The sequence below is a fragment of the Oncorhynchus keta genome, chromosome 12 (assembly GCF_023373465.1).
Source record: "Oncorhynchus keta strain PuntledgeMale-10-30-2019 chromosome 12, Oket_V2, whole genome shotgun sequence".
Classification (NCBI taxonomy): Eukaryota; Metazoa; Chordata; class Actinopteri; order Salmoniformes; family Salmonidae; genus Oncorhynchus; species Oncorhynchus keta.
Genome location: NC_068432.1, coordinates 11831917 through 11848363, shown reverse-complemented (window position 1 = coordinate 11848363; position 16447 = coordinate 11831917). Strand labels below are relative to the sequence as shown.

The following is a 16447-nucleotide window of genomic DNA, read 5'->3' as shown; positions in this document are numbered from 1 at the left end:
AAGTAAACTACCATGTAGATACAGTAATAATAAATAATAATAATATATGCCATTTAGCAGACGCTTTTATCCAAAGCGACTTACAGTCATGTGTGCATACATTCTACGTATGGGTGGTCCCGGGGATCGAACCCACTACCCTGGCGTTACAAGTGCCATGCTCTACCAACTGAGCTACAGTATTATAGCCTTTGTAGTTTCGTGTAAATTATTGATAGTGTGTATTTCTAGTAGTCTTGTTTAGTATTCTTTTAAATTAGCTAGCAACGTTTAGCAGTTTTTAAAATTACTAGGTTTTCTACATTTGTATTGCCCTCTGGCCTTTTGTAGCGAACTAGCTAACCTTAGGGCGGCACCACGGCAAGGATAGTTGGTTGGCTAGCATGTCACCACTTAGAAAAGTCTGACTACACGAACGGTTAACTAGTTAGCTAGCTAAATGTTGGCTCGCTAGTTAGGCACCTTGGTTGGCTAGTTAACTACATTAGCTAAAGTTGGCTAACTAGCTCACAAGGGACTTGTGGCCTCAATGTTTTCCCCATACAGTACACTGAAACTGTTTTGTTCCACAAGTGCACCTGTTGTACATGACTAGTCAAATGACCTGTGAAGTCAGTTGGAAATGTCAACAGGGATGGAAATTAAGCTTGCCCGAGTCTAGTACTTTTCAGACTGGGCTAGTAGACAATGTGCCAAACTAGCATGACACAGCAGTGCAATTTTGCCTTTACAAAAATTGCATGCCACAGATTTGGGACCTGAATGTTACCCGGTCTAGTTGAAATCCTTATGTTCTACCCCTGCATGTCAGTCCCCTTCAGACGATTCCCCTATCACTGTTGGTCCTCCTCAGTGACCTCACGGCTCAGGGTTTTAACTTTACTCTTGAGAATTAAAATAATAAGTACAGCCGTATAGCTCATCGCAGTACTTCCTCTTCAGGCAAATAGTATCCTAGACTGTCTTGATCATCTAGTTGAGCATTCCAGGTAATTTCTCCATCCCAGCAGAAATGTCCCATCCACATAGTAGGATTTTAGATGTGCAGATAGACCAAAGTCCAGTCTATTTTACGGTTACTATAGTCAAGTCTGTGGGTTATGGTATTTAAATATAATGTTACCATTTTCGTAATCAACCTATTGGGGGGAGAGAAAACTACCACTGACCAAATGTCTTTGTTTTCCAGGCCAACAGGAGTGCACCACTCAGACCATCCGGTGCATGGACATCCTGTGCCAGTGGTATGATATCCTGTGCCAGTGTGATCCGAGCGCACCCAACCGTCCAGTTGTAGACTACAGCAGATCGAGCCTGTGGACGGAGAGGTCAGTAAACTCATCAAATGTGATACAATGTGATACAATGAATTTGTAGATATATCTGCACAGTATGTTTTTGTGTATGGTTCCCATTAGTAAAGATTGGGTGATGAGGGACCACTTGTCACATTGTCCAAGGTGAGTTTTGTGTTCTGAAAAACGATGTGTTTTCTGTCCAGATAAAGATGGTGATACAGCATTGAAAAAGACCTACCACTGACCAAATGTCTCTTTACTTTTCCAGTCCAACAGGAGTGTATCCTTCAGACCATCCGGTGCATAGACATCCTGCGCCAGTGTGATCCGAGCATGAGCGTCCAGTTATGGAGGCTACCAGTGGTGGAAAAAGTACTCAATTGTCATACTTGAGGAAAAGTAAATATACCTTAATAGAAAATGACTCAAGTGAAAGTCACCCATTTTAAATCTACTTCAGTGAAAGTCTAAAAGTATTTGGTTTTAAATATACTTAAAGTATCAAAAGTAAATGTAATTTCTCAAATATAAGTATCAAAAGTAAGTCTAAATCATTTAAAATGCCATATTAAGCAAACAAGACGACAACATTTTCTTATTATTTTAATTTACGGATAGCTATGGGGCTCTCTCCAACACGCAGACATAATTTACAAACAAAGCATGTGTTTAGTGAGTCCGCCAGATCAGAGGCAGTAGGGTTGACAAGGAATGTTCTCTTGATAAGTGTGTGTGTGTGTGAATTAGATTATTTTCCTGTCCTGCTAAGCATTCAAAATGTAACAAGTACTTTTGGGTGTCAGGGAAAATGTATGGAGTAAAAGGTACATGATTTTCTTTAGGAATGTAGTGAAGTAAAAGTTGTCAAATATAAATAGTAAAGTACAGATATTACTTAAGTAGTGTTACAATAGTGTAAAACATTGAATTTGTAAATGCATCGAAATTGTCACTTGATGTCCCCTTTTCCCCATGTTTTAGATAAGGCGTGACATGCGAAACATCAGTCTCACCCCACGAGAAGCAGTACATGATCAACGCCATCCTCAGCAAGGAGATCTGCTGGAAGTGATGTACTCTCACTCTGGGGGTAAGACATAATTTAAACATCAATATAAATTCCCACTGACCATGATACTATGCAATGTGAATTGTGTTGGACTACTTAACAAAACTGAGGAGCTCCACTCAGACCAGACTTTGTGATTGAACTAAATTACTTTAGTTGGCTGCTTTGGGCAAAACTTTAATGTAATATAACCTATTCTAGGACCCTAGTGTGTGTATGGACCATTGGCTTCCCAAAAAACGGGTACTGACAGGAGGAGCAATACGAGTCTGTCAGAGGTCATCGTGATGGAGGCTTGGTGGTCAAAACAACACAGAATCAGGTGTTGCTTCCAATGATGTGGCACAGACCTTGGACCTGGTTCCAGTGTGGATGGTCTTCGGAGGCTGTAAGACCCTCCCTCCTTGATATAGAAATCATCTTCAATGGTAATGCCCCTGCACCATAAGGACACTTGACCTCTAACCACTGCAGTGGTGCTCACCAGACCATCCAGTGAGGCTCCCAGGACCGAAAGCCCTGACTCCCACTCATCCATCCCTGTAGCCATTTTGAATGCCTGATGCCCTCCTCTTTATGTGCCCCACTACAGACAACACCCCATCCAATGAGTGTGATCTAAGGACCCTGCTCCACCGACAGCACCATGCCAGCCTGGTTACCTGCAAGCCCCAGGTGCCCTTGTTTTTGAACAATGTCTGGTACAGGGAGGGTTGCGGTTGTTCTAGCTCAGGTTCAAGGAGACATGCCATTCCACTGAACCTTCCCTGGGGATGGTTCCTTAGCCACTGAAGATCCTCCTCTGTGGGCTCCCGGGACAGAGAGGATTTGTAGTCTTCGGCCAGGTACAGGTCCTCCACTGACTGCACCTGGTTTGGCCCGGCTGGCTTCCTCCTCACACTCCACATCCATACAGCTGATATTGTGAACTGCCAAAATAGGCTGCATGGCTACACTTATGAGCTCCATGGAGACATTTGGTAGAGAGAATTACCTGGTCACTTATTATAGAGACCTGACAAGCGGAAGGATGTTGGATGTTAAGTGCCACATGCCTTTCTGTGCTTGACTTTGAACACCCTGAAATGCATTTGTTTTAAGGGTGCTATATAAGAAGTTTGACATTACAACTGTAGAATATTTCAACTGTAATTTTCACAAGGACAAGTGCAGTTTTCCATAAACTTTTAATTGATAACTTGATTTTCACTTGACATATCAGTCAGTGCAAAGGATCCCATAATCAAGACTGAATAAATCCATTGTTTTTGAAGCTTTGTCTCTGGTCATGCAACTAAAATACAAGCAGAATGTCTAAACAAAGTCAATTCTGGTTCATTCTCAATGACAACATTCTATACTGAACAAAAATAAATGCAACATGTAAGGTTTGTCCCAAGAACTGGAATAAGAGCCCTGAAATGTTTCATAAACATATTTCTAAATTTGTGCCCATTCCTGTTAGTGAGCATAACTCCTTTGCCAAGATAATCCATTCACCTAGCAGGTGTGGCATATCAAGAAACTGATTAAAGAGTATGGTCATTCTACAGGTGCATCTTGTGCCGGGGACAATAAAAGACCACTAAAATGCTCAGTTTTGTCACAACACCAGATATCTTCAAGTTCAGGGAGTGTGAAATTAGCATGATGACTGCAGGAATGTCCACCAGAGCTGTTGCAGGAGAATCTAATGTTAATTTCTCCAAGACCACCTCCAAATTCGTTTTAAAGCATTTGGCAGTACTTCCAGCCGGTCTCACAATCGCACACCAGCCCAGGACCTCCACATCCGGCTTATTCACCAGCGGAATCGTCTGAGGGTGTGCTGAGAAGTGTTTCTGATAACTAATTCTGATTGTCTGGACCTGGTTTACCAGTGTGTGGACCTATGGCTGCACCCTTGCCCAGTCATGTGAAATCCATAGATTAGGGCATCATTAATTTCAATTGACTTATTTTATTTAACCAGGCAAGTCAGTTAAGACAATTCTTATTTACAATTACGGCCTCCTGCGGGGACTCAAAATATAGAACACACACACACATCACGACGGGAGACCTAAGACACCAACAGCATGGCAGCAGCATTGTACAAACATTATTTGGCACAGACAACAGCACAAAGGCAAGAAAGCAGCCACAAATGTCAGTAAGTGTCCATGATTGAGAGAGCTTCAGATAAAAATGTCCAGTTTACGTGTTTGCTGCAGCTCGCTCCAGTCACCTAGCTGCAGCGAATTGAAAAGACGGGCGACCTAGGGAACTACATATATAAAATCTTTGACATTGTTGCGTTTATATTTTTGTTCAGTATAGAAGTGAGTTGTCACTCATCCAAGTCTGTTATCCAGGGTGATCTGGTTAATGATTATATAATTGATTAAGTGGCTATTTTCGTGTAGAATGCTGACAGCTGTGTAGAACACATTGCATTGTTAAGATGCTCAAACTTAACTGCACTCACCGACACAGGATAAACTTTAACCCTCATGCCGGCTCTGACCAAACCTGTAAATTGCCTTAACTGTCGCTGCACTTCTCCACATGACCAGACTCCTAGACTTCTCCCATTTTAATGCTCATCCTTAAAATGTCATGAGGTCTGAAATAGACACCAAGGTTGACATACCGTACAAATAATTATCTAGGCTAAATAATAAATACTTAAATACTGTTATGCTAGCTATGACAGATAAAGGGGACCAAAGAAATAATTACACGGTTATCAAAAACGTCACACCAAGATAAGCCTACACCAAACACACACTTAATTTTAAGGGTTTGTAAAATTCACTGAAAAATGAAGGGTGGAAAAGGGAGAACCATTTCCATGTTTTGCCGCTAGGTTTTATGGGTATTATGACACCTCCACTGTGGCGGACTATTTAAAACATTGCGGCCCGCACGCCTGTGTGTGGGGGAAGACAACCTGTGGTTACCTAGGTTAACCCATTGGCTTACAGCAAAAACGTCCCTCACAAAAAAAGATTGCGGTTTTAGTGCAGTAACTGCAGTCAACTGTGATATTTTGGATGCAATATTTGTAGCATACTGCACTCTAACAGCAAAAGGTTTTACTTTTTCCAAATGCAATTTTCTTGTCTGCTTGTTTTAGTCAATTACAAAACTTAATTTAAGAGAAGTAAATGTATAAATATAATTTTTAAACATTGACTGCTCTCGAGCGTTCTCACTACGTAAAATAACGTAATGCTGGGCTTCCTTCATCCTTTTCTTGACAGTACTAGCAGCCACGTGAGAGCTAGCTAAACTCAGCAACAAAAAAAAAAGTACTCACTAGCAACTGTGTTTATTTTCAGCAAACTTAACATGTGTAAATATTTGTATGAACATAACAAAATGTGACTGAGAGAAATGGAATAATGTGTCACTGAACTGAGAGGGGGGGTTCAAATCAAAAGTAACAGTTGGTATCTGGTGTGGCCAGCTGCATTAAGTACTGCAGTAGATCTCCTCATGGACTGGTCCTTCTGTAGCTCAGTTGGTAGAGCATGGCGCTTGTAACGCCAGGGTAGTGGGTTCGATCCCCGGGACCACCCATACGTAGAATGTATGCACACATGACTGTAAGTCGCTTTGGATAAAAGCGTCTGCTAAATGGCATATATTATGGACTGCACCAGATTTGCCAGTTCTTGCTACGAGATGTTACCCCCTTTTTCCACCAAGGCACCTGCAAGTTCCCAGAAATTTATGGGGGGGGGGGGTGTGCCTAGCCCTCACCCTCTGATAAAACAGGTCCCCGACGTGCTCAATGGGATTGAGATCCGGGCTCTTCGTTGGCCATGGCAGAACACTGACATTCCGGTCTTCCTGCAGGAAATCAAGCACAGAACGAGCAGTATGGCTGGTGTGATTGTCATGCTGGTGTAACGGATGTGAAACGGCTAGCTTAGTTAGCGGTGTGCGCTAAATAGCGTTTCAATCGGTTACGTCACTTGCTCTGAGACCTTGAAGTAGTAGTTCCCCTTGCTCTGCAAGGGCCGCGGCTTTTGTGGAGCGATGGGTAACGATGCTTCGTGGGTGACTGTTGTTGATGTGTGCAGAGGGTCCCTGGTTCGCGCCCGGGTATGGGCGAGGGGACGGTTTAAAAGTCATACTGTTACACTGGAGGGTCATGTCAGGATGAGCCTGCAGGAAGGGTACCACATGAGGGAAGAGGATGTCTTCCCTGTAACGCACAGCATTGAGATTGCCTTCAATGACAAGAGGCTCAGTACGATAATGCTGTAACACACTGCCCCAGACCATGACAGACCCTCCACCTCCAAATCGATCCCGCTCCAGAGTACAGGCCTCGGTGTAACGCTCATTCCTTTGACAATAAACGCGAGTCCGACCATCACCCCTGGTGAGACGAAACCGCGACTTGTCAGTGCACTTTTTGCCAGTCCTGTCTGGTCCAGCGACGGTGGGTTTGTGCCCATAGGCGACGTTGTTGATGGTGAGGACCTGCCTTCCAACAGGCCTATAAGCCCTCAGTCCAGCCTCTCTCAGCCTATTGCGGACATTCTGAGCACTGATGGAGGGATTGTGCGTTCCTGGTGTACCTCAGGTGTAACGTTCGGATGTACCAATCCTGTGCAGGTGTTGTTACATGTAGTCTGCCACTGCGAGGACGATCAGCTGTCTCCCTGTAGTGCTGTATTAGGCCTCTCACAGTACGGACATTGCAATGTTTTGCCCTGGCCACATCTGCTTATTAATTGTTTATGGTTCTTGAACAAGCATGGGAAACAGCGTTTGAACCCTTTACAATAAAGATCTGTGAAGTTATTTGGGTTTTTACAAATTAAAGAATGAAATTATTATAATTATAAAATTGTTGCAACTTGTTCTATCATAGGTAAAGAATCCAAGCAGTACATCCCTCCACAATAGTGTAAAATCTTCATAAATGTGTTCAATTATAAATCTACTGATGTCTTGCCACAGTTTCCTTACATGAATATAATGCCAAAAAAGATGCAACACCGTTTCTATGTGGTCATTACAAAAGCTACAATTTGAGTTAGCTTTTCTTAAACTTCAACAACATCCAACCATTTCTCCAACAGATATTATCAATAAAACCGTTCCAGGATGTTGTATAGATACAACATCCTGCTGAAACAAGGTTCATATCGCTCTGTTGTTGTATGGACCAAAAGAGAAACAAATCTTTCATACTGATGAGTGAACAGGGAAGGCAGGTTCTGAGGGTCAGGTCTTTTTTTATAAACCTTTATTTAACTAGGCAAGTCAGTTAAGAACAAATTCTTATTTTCAATGACAGCCTAGTGTGTTAACTGCCTGTTCAGGGGCAGAACAACAGATTTGTACATTGTCAGCTCAGGGGTTTGAACTTAAAACCTTCTGGTTACAAATCCAACACTCCAACCACTAGGCTACCCTGGCGTCTTGACACGTTCCTGAATAATAAATCAACACCTGAGAGAATGGCGTCTAAAACAATTGCAACATATTTAGGTGTTTACAGGGATCTTGTAAAGCGATAAGAATTCCTTAACTAAGTTTTTTTTTTAAACTCTGCATTTACAAGTTGGCTCACCAACAGGATATTATTTCGGAACCAGTATTTTAAAAACAACGTATTTTTATACCATATATCCCGATTATTCCACATATAATATCTGTGTGGAGAAATTATGCTTAGAAATGAAGGACCATGACAAGAACCTGCCCGATGAAAAGCAGTTTCACTGAAACTTCAATATAATAATTGCAAACCAACATGAAATTAAGGCCACCAAAAGTAGAGAAGACATGAGGAATACAATTCCACATAGAAGTGGGTCTTCTTGGGAATTGTTTTATCCAATTGATCTTTAAAGTATTATTTAAGGTAGTAAAGTCCAGAAAATTCAGCCCACCATACTCATAAGTGTTCACTACAACAGTTTTCCTACGATTGGGAACTAATTTCACGCTGGGAAGATTTTAACATGACACCGGCCACTAGTGGAGGTATATTTGGAAGTGAGCGGAAACGCCAAGCGGTTGCACATTTATACATTCGGTGAAATATCTATCATTGTTCTATCTGTTCTTACCATCTCGAGCGTACAGCTGGAACTTATTTTTGTTGCTACGTCTTGAGGGCAAAGGTTGCACATGAAGATTCCTCCGCCTATTACGCGCTTGTTTGTTTTTGTATAAAAAGGCACCTTTCAAAAAACCTGGTAAGTAAATGTACGATGATTGCTTGTGTTTACAAAATAATGTAATTATACATTTGCAAATTCGGAAAGAAGTTTCAGTTGTCAAGAACATGAAAAAAGATCAGTAACAGATTGGTTGATAACTCTTCGCAGGAAAAGTAGCTAACGTTAACTAGCTAAATTAATCTGTTTCTTTCTGACGCTTCAATTTGATTCGAATTTCTTCAGACCCTGGTGACAGTGGAGGTAGCTGCTAGTTAACCAAATAAGCAAGTTAACCACAGTAAATGTAAACTGTGCCGTAATCTAACACGTTCTGATTTGTTGTTTTTGTATTTCATAACGATTGCTAGTCAGTTTAAAACATACTCCCGTTAGCTAACTATCGCAAAAGTGTGCTCGAGCGGCAGAGTCGATATCTGCGTTTATAAACCCAGGGTCGTTACACTACTCCCTCCTTTCAAATAGCACGTCCTCGCGCTAGCTTGCGACTCTACGTCTTACAGGAACGCGCTCACCGGCCAAGCACTTGCACTGTTGTGGATGCAAGGTCCGATCACTTCTGACACCAATGTAATAAAACAGCAGGGAGCAGGTCTCGAACCCTCGACCTTCTAGCCCGAAGTCCAGCGCGCTAACGGTAACTAGCAGCAGCAGCAGCAGCCAGCCAGAGAGTCAGCCAGTTATCCATGACTAATAGATAATTGACTTGCTACAATGGCATTTATCAACCACATAAGCGTTTAAAATGGTTGGGATCATTTCATTTTACAGTACATTACAATGTATTTTTTTAATAAATTATAATTCACTGCGTGTTATGACAAGGCATAGAAATTGAAATGTCGTGCGGTGTGTACTTAGCCCTAGCTATTGGTGAAACTCTGTTGGATTTGCTCAATCTTTCCCCACTGTCTACAGGCAATACGTGATACCACCGCGACAGGAGCTGTAAGACATGGCGTGTTTGGTTGCGGTTTGCAGGGACGGGGAAGAGGACTTCCCTTTCCTCGCAAGACAGATTCCCCTGTACATCGATGACACTCTCACAGTAAGAAAGTGCAGTGTTTCCGTCTCCCATATGGTCCTCAAGTTGTTTGAAGGCTTTTACGATCAGCCACTCTTCTGAACCTAGCTAGCTACCTATGTCGACAATGAAACACGGTTGCGAGCGAGAGACGGAGAGTACTAGTTAGGCCTCTCCAACAACTAGCGCCAGCAAGCTAACGTTAGCCAGCCGGATCCACCAACCGGCTTTCTTGCTACCTATGTATGTTCTAGCTGTCACGTATTGCCAATGACACCTTGATGTAGGTGAAGCAATGCATTTTTCCATTAGATTTCTGAGCTGTTAGGCTAGCCTAATTGACAAGTTAACTAACCGGCAAGCTAATGATGACCGCAAACTGGATGCGGTTGCTGGGTGGCTAGCCTAAATGGTTAGAATTTGAGAAGTGGTAGCATATTAGATACTGGGCTTGGACCTAGGTTGGTGATGCAGACACTGTATGGACAGGTTTATGTTGGAACAGCTTTACTTCCTCTACTTCACATAGTGTAGAATATCCCAGTTGTTGTGGAATATTGGGCTGATGACACTTTAAATATATGTCCTCTTGTTATTACAGATGGTGATGGAGTTTACTGACGATGCCATGAACCTTGACAGTCACCAGATCAACAGCTCTGAGATGAAGCAGTTTGTTGAGGTGAGTACTGTTAACATCCTAGTCATGAGGAAGGAAGATTTGTGTGTATTAGGGACGTTACCCATGAACCTTTAGTCGGTTAGCCACTGAAAACACATTTGACCGGTCACTCTTAATTGAATTTATCTCGAGTGGCGCAGCGGTCTAAGGCACTGCATCTCAGTGCCAGAGGTGACACTTCAGGCCCTGGTTCGATTCCAGGCTTTATCACAACCGGCCGTGATTGGGAGTGCCATGGGCTGCGCACAATTGGCCTAGCGTCGTCTGAGTTAGTGTTTGCTCAGGGCCGTCATTGTAAATAATATTTTTTTTCTTAACTGACTTCCGTAGTTAAATAAAGGTTATAAATATATAATAATTAGCATAGTTAGGTGAAATTAAATTGCAGTGTGTTTTCGTTAGTCGACATGCATCTTATTAACCAAAATGTCTACATTTTTACGTTTATTAAACCACTAATTGACAGATGTCAGTTAAATTATTTGAATTCCATTTTGTTCCTTTTTTCTTCTTCTGTGTACTCAATGCGCTCATTGATACAGTTTCTATAGAGATAAATCAGGTCCAGCCTGAACTGTGTGATGTACTAAGGAGTTTCCAAAAGGCCAATATTCTACATGGTTTAATGCTTAAAACGTGGTTATTAACTAGAATGACCATAATCCATTGCGCATCTACTTATCGGGTCTGTGTGTCTTTTAAGCCTGCTACGGAAGAGGCAGAAGAATGCGTGATTGTGAGTGTATCTGAAAAGCAGTTTTTGCTTGTATCTCTATCTGAAAATACACGATCTAAGTGATTGATAGTCGGAAGTTGACCATGAACATTTACCGTGTGTAACTGATGTGAAATGGCTAGCTAGTTAGCGGGGTGCACGCTAATAGCGTTTCAATCGGTGACGTCACTCACTGAGATCTGAAGTAGTTATTCCCCTTGCTCTGCAAGGGCCACGGCGAATGTGGCATGATGGGTAACAATGCTTCGTGGGTGACTGTTGTTGGTGTGTGCAGAGTCTCTGGTTCGAGTCCAGGTAGGGGTGAGGAGAGGGATGGAAGCAAAACTGTTACACCTAACCTAATTCGGACATCCACCCATGGTGCTCAGAATGACATCACATTTCGAATATTCATATTAATAGAACATGCAAGTTGAGGTGTGGTGTGCGGTCCTTAACCATTTTTTATGTGCACTTTGAACATGTTCACATTTGACTTTTCCTCAGCCAGCAAGATGAGTAACGAACAGCAAAATCACTAGCCTATGTCAATCTGTAGTAAAAGTTTAGGCTACCTATACTATTGGTCAGCTTGTTTAAAGAAATAGCCTATTCCAAACATACTCCGGGACAGTTGTGGGACGATCGATTCCAAATTCATATAACCAGTAGGCCTAGTCTACGTAAAACATGTTTAAAAGCAAGGAGTCTGATGCAACGTTTATCTTAAAATGTTGAACTATAATTTATTTACAGTGCCTTGCGAAAGTATTCGGCCCCCTTGAACTTTGCGACCTTTTGCCACATTTCAGGCTTCAAACATAAAGATATAAAACTGTAACGACATTTATTGGATATTTCAAACTTTTTTAACAAATCAAAAACTGAGAAATTGGGCATGCAAAATTATTCAGCCCCCTTAAGTTAATACTTTGTAGCGCCACCTTTTGCTGTGATTACAGCTGTAAGTTGCTTGGGGTATGTCTCTATCAGTTTTGCACATCGAGAGACTGATTTTTTTTTCCCATTCCTCCTTGCAAAACAGCTCGAGCTCAGTGAGGTTGGATGGAGAGCATTTGTGAACAGCAGTTTTCAGTTCTTTCCACAGATTCTCGATTGGATTCAGGTCTGGACTTTGACTTGGCCATTCTAACACCTGGATATGTTTATTTTTGAACCATTCCATTGTAGATTTTGCTTTGTTTTGGATCATTTTCTTGTTGGAAGACAAATCTCCGTCCCAGTCTCAGGTCTTTTGCAGACTCCATCAGGTTTTCTTCCAGAATGGTCCTGTATTTGGCTCCATCCATCTTCCCATCAATTTTAACCATCTTCCCTGTCCCTGCTGAAGAAAAGCAGGCCCAAACCATGATGCTGCCACCACCATGTTTGACAGTGGTGATGGTGTGTTCAGGGTGATGAGCTGTGTTGCTTTTACGCCAAACATAACGTTTTGCATTGTTGCCAAAAAGTTCAATTTTGGTTTCATCTGACCAGAGCACCTTCTTCCACATGTTTGGTGTGTCTCCCAAGTGGCTTGTGGCAAACTTTAAACAACACTTTTTATGGATATCTTTAAGAAATGGCTTTCTTCTTGCCACTCTTCCATAAAGGCCAGATTTGTGCAATATACGACTGATTGTTGTCCTATGGACAGAGTCTCCCACCTCAGCTGTAGATCTCTGCAGTTCATCCAGAGTGATCATGGGCCTCTTGGCTGCATCTCTGATCAGTCTTCTCCTTGTATGAGCTGACGGCCAGGTCTTGGTAGATTTGCAGTGGTCTGATACTCCTTCCATTTCAATATTATCGCGTGCACAGTGCTCCTTGGGATGTTTAAAGCTTGGGAATTTTTTTGTATCCAAATCCGGCTTTAAACTTCTTCACAACAGTATCTCGGACCTGCCTGGTGTGTTTCTTGTTCTTCATGATGCTCTCTGCGCTTTTAACGGACCTCTGAGACTATCACAGTGCAGGTGTATTTATACGGAAACTTGATTACACACAGGTGGATTGTATTTATCATCATTAGTCATTTAGGTCAACATTGGATCATTCAGAGATCCTCACTGAACTTCTGGAGAGAGTTTGCTGCACTGAAAGTAAAGGGGCTGAATAATTTTGCACGCCCAATTTTTCAGTTTTTGATTTGTTAAAAAAGTTTGAAATATCCAATAAATGTCGTTCCACTTCATGATTGTGTCCCACTTGTTGTTGATTCTTCACAAAAAAATACAGTTTTATATCTTTATGCTTGAAGCCTGAATGTGGCAAAAGGTCGCAAAGTTCAAGGGGGGCGAATACTTTCGCAAGGCACTGTACATTATAAGCGCACAAGGCAGTAGTCTACGTGCAAATGTTCGTTCCACACTGCAGTTAGTTAAAAACACCATTGTCAAAAGCGCACTGCATATGTGAGCGGTTTCATGTGACATATGACAATATCAGTTAGAAATTTAGAAAGAGGAGATCTAATAGGCTACTTTGACACAAAGTAAGACATGCCTAATAATGTGTATTAAAATGTTCATGTTTAAAACAATAAAGTATGTTTTCAAAGTGATTACTGCCTCTAGCTCATTGCAAAGTGGTGTGTGATGCGCTGATGAAGCCTGCCTTCATTTGCTGTTTGATGCTGCGTTCAAGACAGCTGGGAATTCAGAAATAATCGTCTTCAGTGCAGAACTGGGACAAAAACGAGCTCCAACTGGGAAAAAATAATTTTGAACTGTCATCCAACACGGAATTCCAACTCAGGAATTTAGGCCTCTTTCTAGAGCTCATATTTTCCGATCGGATGATCTCTGACGACATGATTAGACCTTGTGTTTCTCCTGAGTTCCCAGTTGTCTTGAAAGTGCCACAAGATGCTGCTCTAGCAGCAGCTCTTGCGATCTCTAACACATTTCCCACACAAAGGCTCTGTATCTGTATGCTGTACGCGTGTGATAAATAAGATGCATAAGGAATATACTCCAGTACTGCTTGCCGTGCGGTAGCAAAGAAAACAGTCTCTAACTTGGGTGATTGGAGTTTCTGACAATTTTATGGGCTTTCCTCTGACACCGCCTATTATATGGGTCCTGGATGGTAGGAGGCTTGGCCCCAGTGACGTACTGGGCCGTTCGCACTACCCTCTGTAGCGCCTTACTCTCAGATGCTGAGCAGTTGCCATACCAGGTGGTTATGCAACCGGTCAGGATGCTCTCGATGGTGCAGTTGTAGAACTTTATGAGGATCTGGGAACCTATGCTAAATAATTTCAGTCTCCTTGAGGGGGAAATGGTTTTGACGTACCCTCTTCACAACTGTCTTGGTGTGTTTGGACCATGATAGTTCGTTGGTGATGTGGACACCAAGGAACTTAACTCTCGACCTGCTCCACTACAGCCCTGTTGATGTTATTGGGGGCTGTTCGGGCCCGCCTTATCCTGTAGTCAACGATCAGCTCCTTTGTCTTGCTCACATTGAGGGAGAGGTTGTTGTCCTGGCAGCACACTGCCAGTTCTCTGACCTCCTCCCTAAAGGCAGTCTCATCGTTGTCGGTGATCAGGCCTACCACTGTTATGTCGTCAGCAAACTTAATGATGGAGTTGGAGTCGTGTTTGGCCACGCAGTCGTGGGTGAACAGGGAATACAGGCAGTCGTGGGTGAACAGGGAATACAGGCAGGGACTAAGGATCAGTGTGGCAGACGTGTTGTTGCCTACTCTTGCCACCTGGGGTCGGCCCGTCAGGTAGTCCAGGATCCAGTTGCAGAGGGGGGTGTTTAGTCCCTGAGGTCTTAGCTTAGTGATGAGCTTCGTGGGCACTATGGTGTTGAACACTGAGCTGTAGTCAATGAACAGCATTCTCACATATGTGTTCCTTTTGTCCAGGTGAGAAAGGGCAGTGTAGAGTGATATTGAGAGGGCAGTGTAGAGTGATATTGAGATTGCGTCTTCTGTGGATCTATTGGGGTGGTATGCAAATTGGAGTGGGTCTAGGGTGTCCAGGAGGATGCTGTTGATGTGAGCCATGACCAGCCTTTCAAAGCACTTCATGGCTACCAACGTGAGCGCCACGGGGTGGTAATCATTTAGCCAGGTAACCTTCGCTTCCTTGGAAACGGGAACTATGGTGGTCTGCTTGAAACATGTAGGTATTACAGACTCAGCCAGGGAGAGGTTGAAAATGTCAGTGAAGACACTTGCCAGTTGGTCCGAGCGTGCTTTGAGTACACGTCCTGGTAATTCATCTGGCCCACCGGCTGGCCCACCTGTTTAAAAGGTTTGTTCACATCAGCTACCAAGAGCGTTATCACAGTCATCCAGAACAGCTGGTGCTCTCATGCATGCTTCAGTGTTGCTTGCCTCAAAGTGAGCATAAAAGGCATTTAGCTCGTTAGGTAGGCTCGTGTCACTGGGCAGCTTGCGTATGGGTTTCCCTTCGTATTCCATAATAGTTTTCAAGCACTGCCACATCTGACGAGTGTCAGAGCCGGTGTAGTAGGATTCAATCTTAACTTCTTGCATCGAGCAATCCCGTATCCGGGAACGTAATCATAGCCTCAAGCTCATTAGCATAACGCAACGTTAACTATTCATGAAAATCACAAATGAAATGAAATAAATATTGGCTCACAAGCTTAGCCTTTTGTTAACAACACTGTCATCTCAGATTTTCAAAATATGCTTTAACCAAAGCTACACAAGCATTTGTGTAAGAGTATTGATAGCCTAGCATAGCATTAAGCCTAGCATTCAGCAGGCAACATTTTCAGAAAAACAAGAAAAGCATTAAAATAAAATCATTTACCTTTGAATAACTATGGATGTTTTCAATGAGGAGACTCTCAGTTAGATAGCAAATGTTCTGTTTTTCCAAAAAGATTATTTGTGTAGGAGAAATCGCTCCGTTTTGTTCATCACGTTTGGCTAAGAAAAAACAAGCAAAATTCAGTCATTACAACGCCAAACTTTTTTCCAAATTAACTCCATAATATCGACAGAAACATGGCAAACGTTGTTTAGAGTCAATCCTCAAGGTTTTTTTCTAATATCTATTCGATGATAAGTTATTCGTGGCAGTTGGGTTTCTCCTCTGAAGCAAATGGAAAAATGCATTCAGCTGGAGATTACGCAATAATTGCAATGGAGGACACCAAGCGAGCACCTGGTAAATGTAGTCTCTTATGGTCAATCTTCCAATGATATGCCTACAAATACGTCACAATGCTGCAGAAACCTTGGGGAAACGACAGAAAGTGTAGGCTCATTCCTTGCGCATTCACAGCCATATAAGGAGACATTGGAACAAAGCGCCTTCAAAATCTGGGGCATTTCCTGTTTGAAATGTAATCTTGGTTTCGCCTGTAGCATCAGTTCTGTGGCACTCACAGATAATATCTTTGCAGTTTTGGAAACGTCAGAGTTTTCTTTCCAAAGCTGTCAATTATATGCATAGTCAAGCATCTTTTCGTGACAAAATATC

At 42.5% G+C, this 16447-nt stretch overlaps 1 protein-coding gene across 3 annotated transcripts in view; it reads left to right on the top strand.

Moving 5' to 3' along the window:
- Nucleotides 1–8354: 8354 nt before the first annotated feature.
- LOC118390997 (gametogenetin-binding protein 2-like) overlaps nucleotides 8355–16447 on the top strand; it is a 47587-nt gene continuing 39494 nt past the window's right edge. The window contains exons 1-3 of one of the 3 annotated variants that reach the window (XM_035781892.2): nucleotides 8355–8573; nucleotides 9474–9603; nucleotides 10181–10261. In XM_035781892.2, coding sequence (XP_035637785.1) covers nucleotides 9511–9603; nucleotides 10181–10261 — 174 coding nt within the window. In that variant the 5' untranslated portion in view covers nucleotides 8355–8573; nucleotides 9474–9510. The other 2 variants (XM_035781893.2, XM_052457739.1) reach the window with 2 other exon arrangements.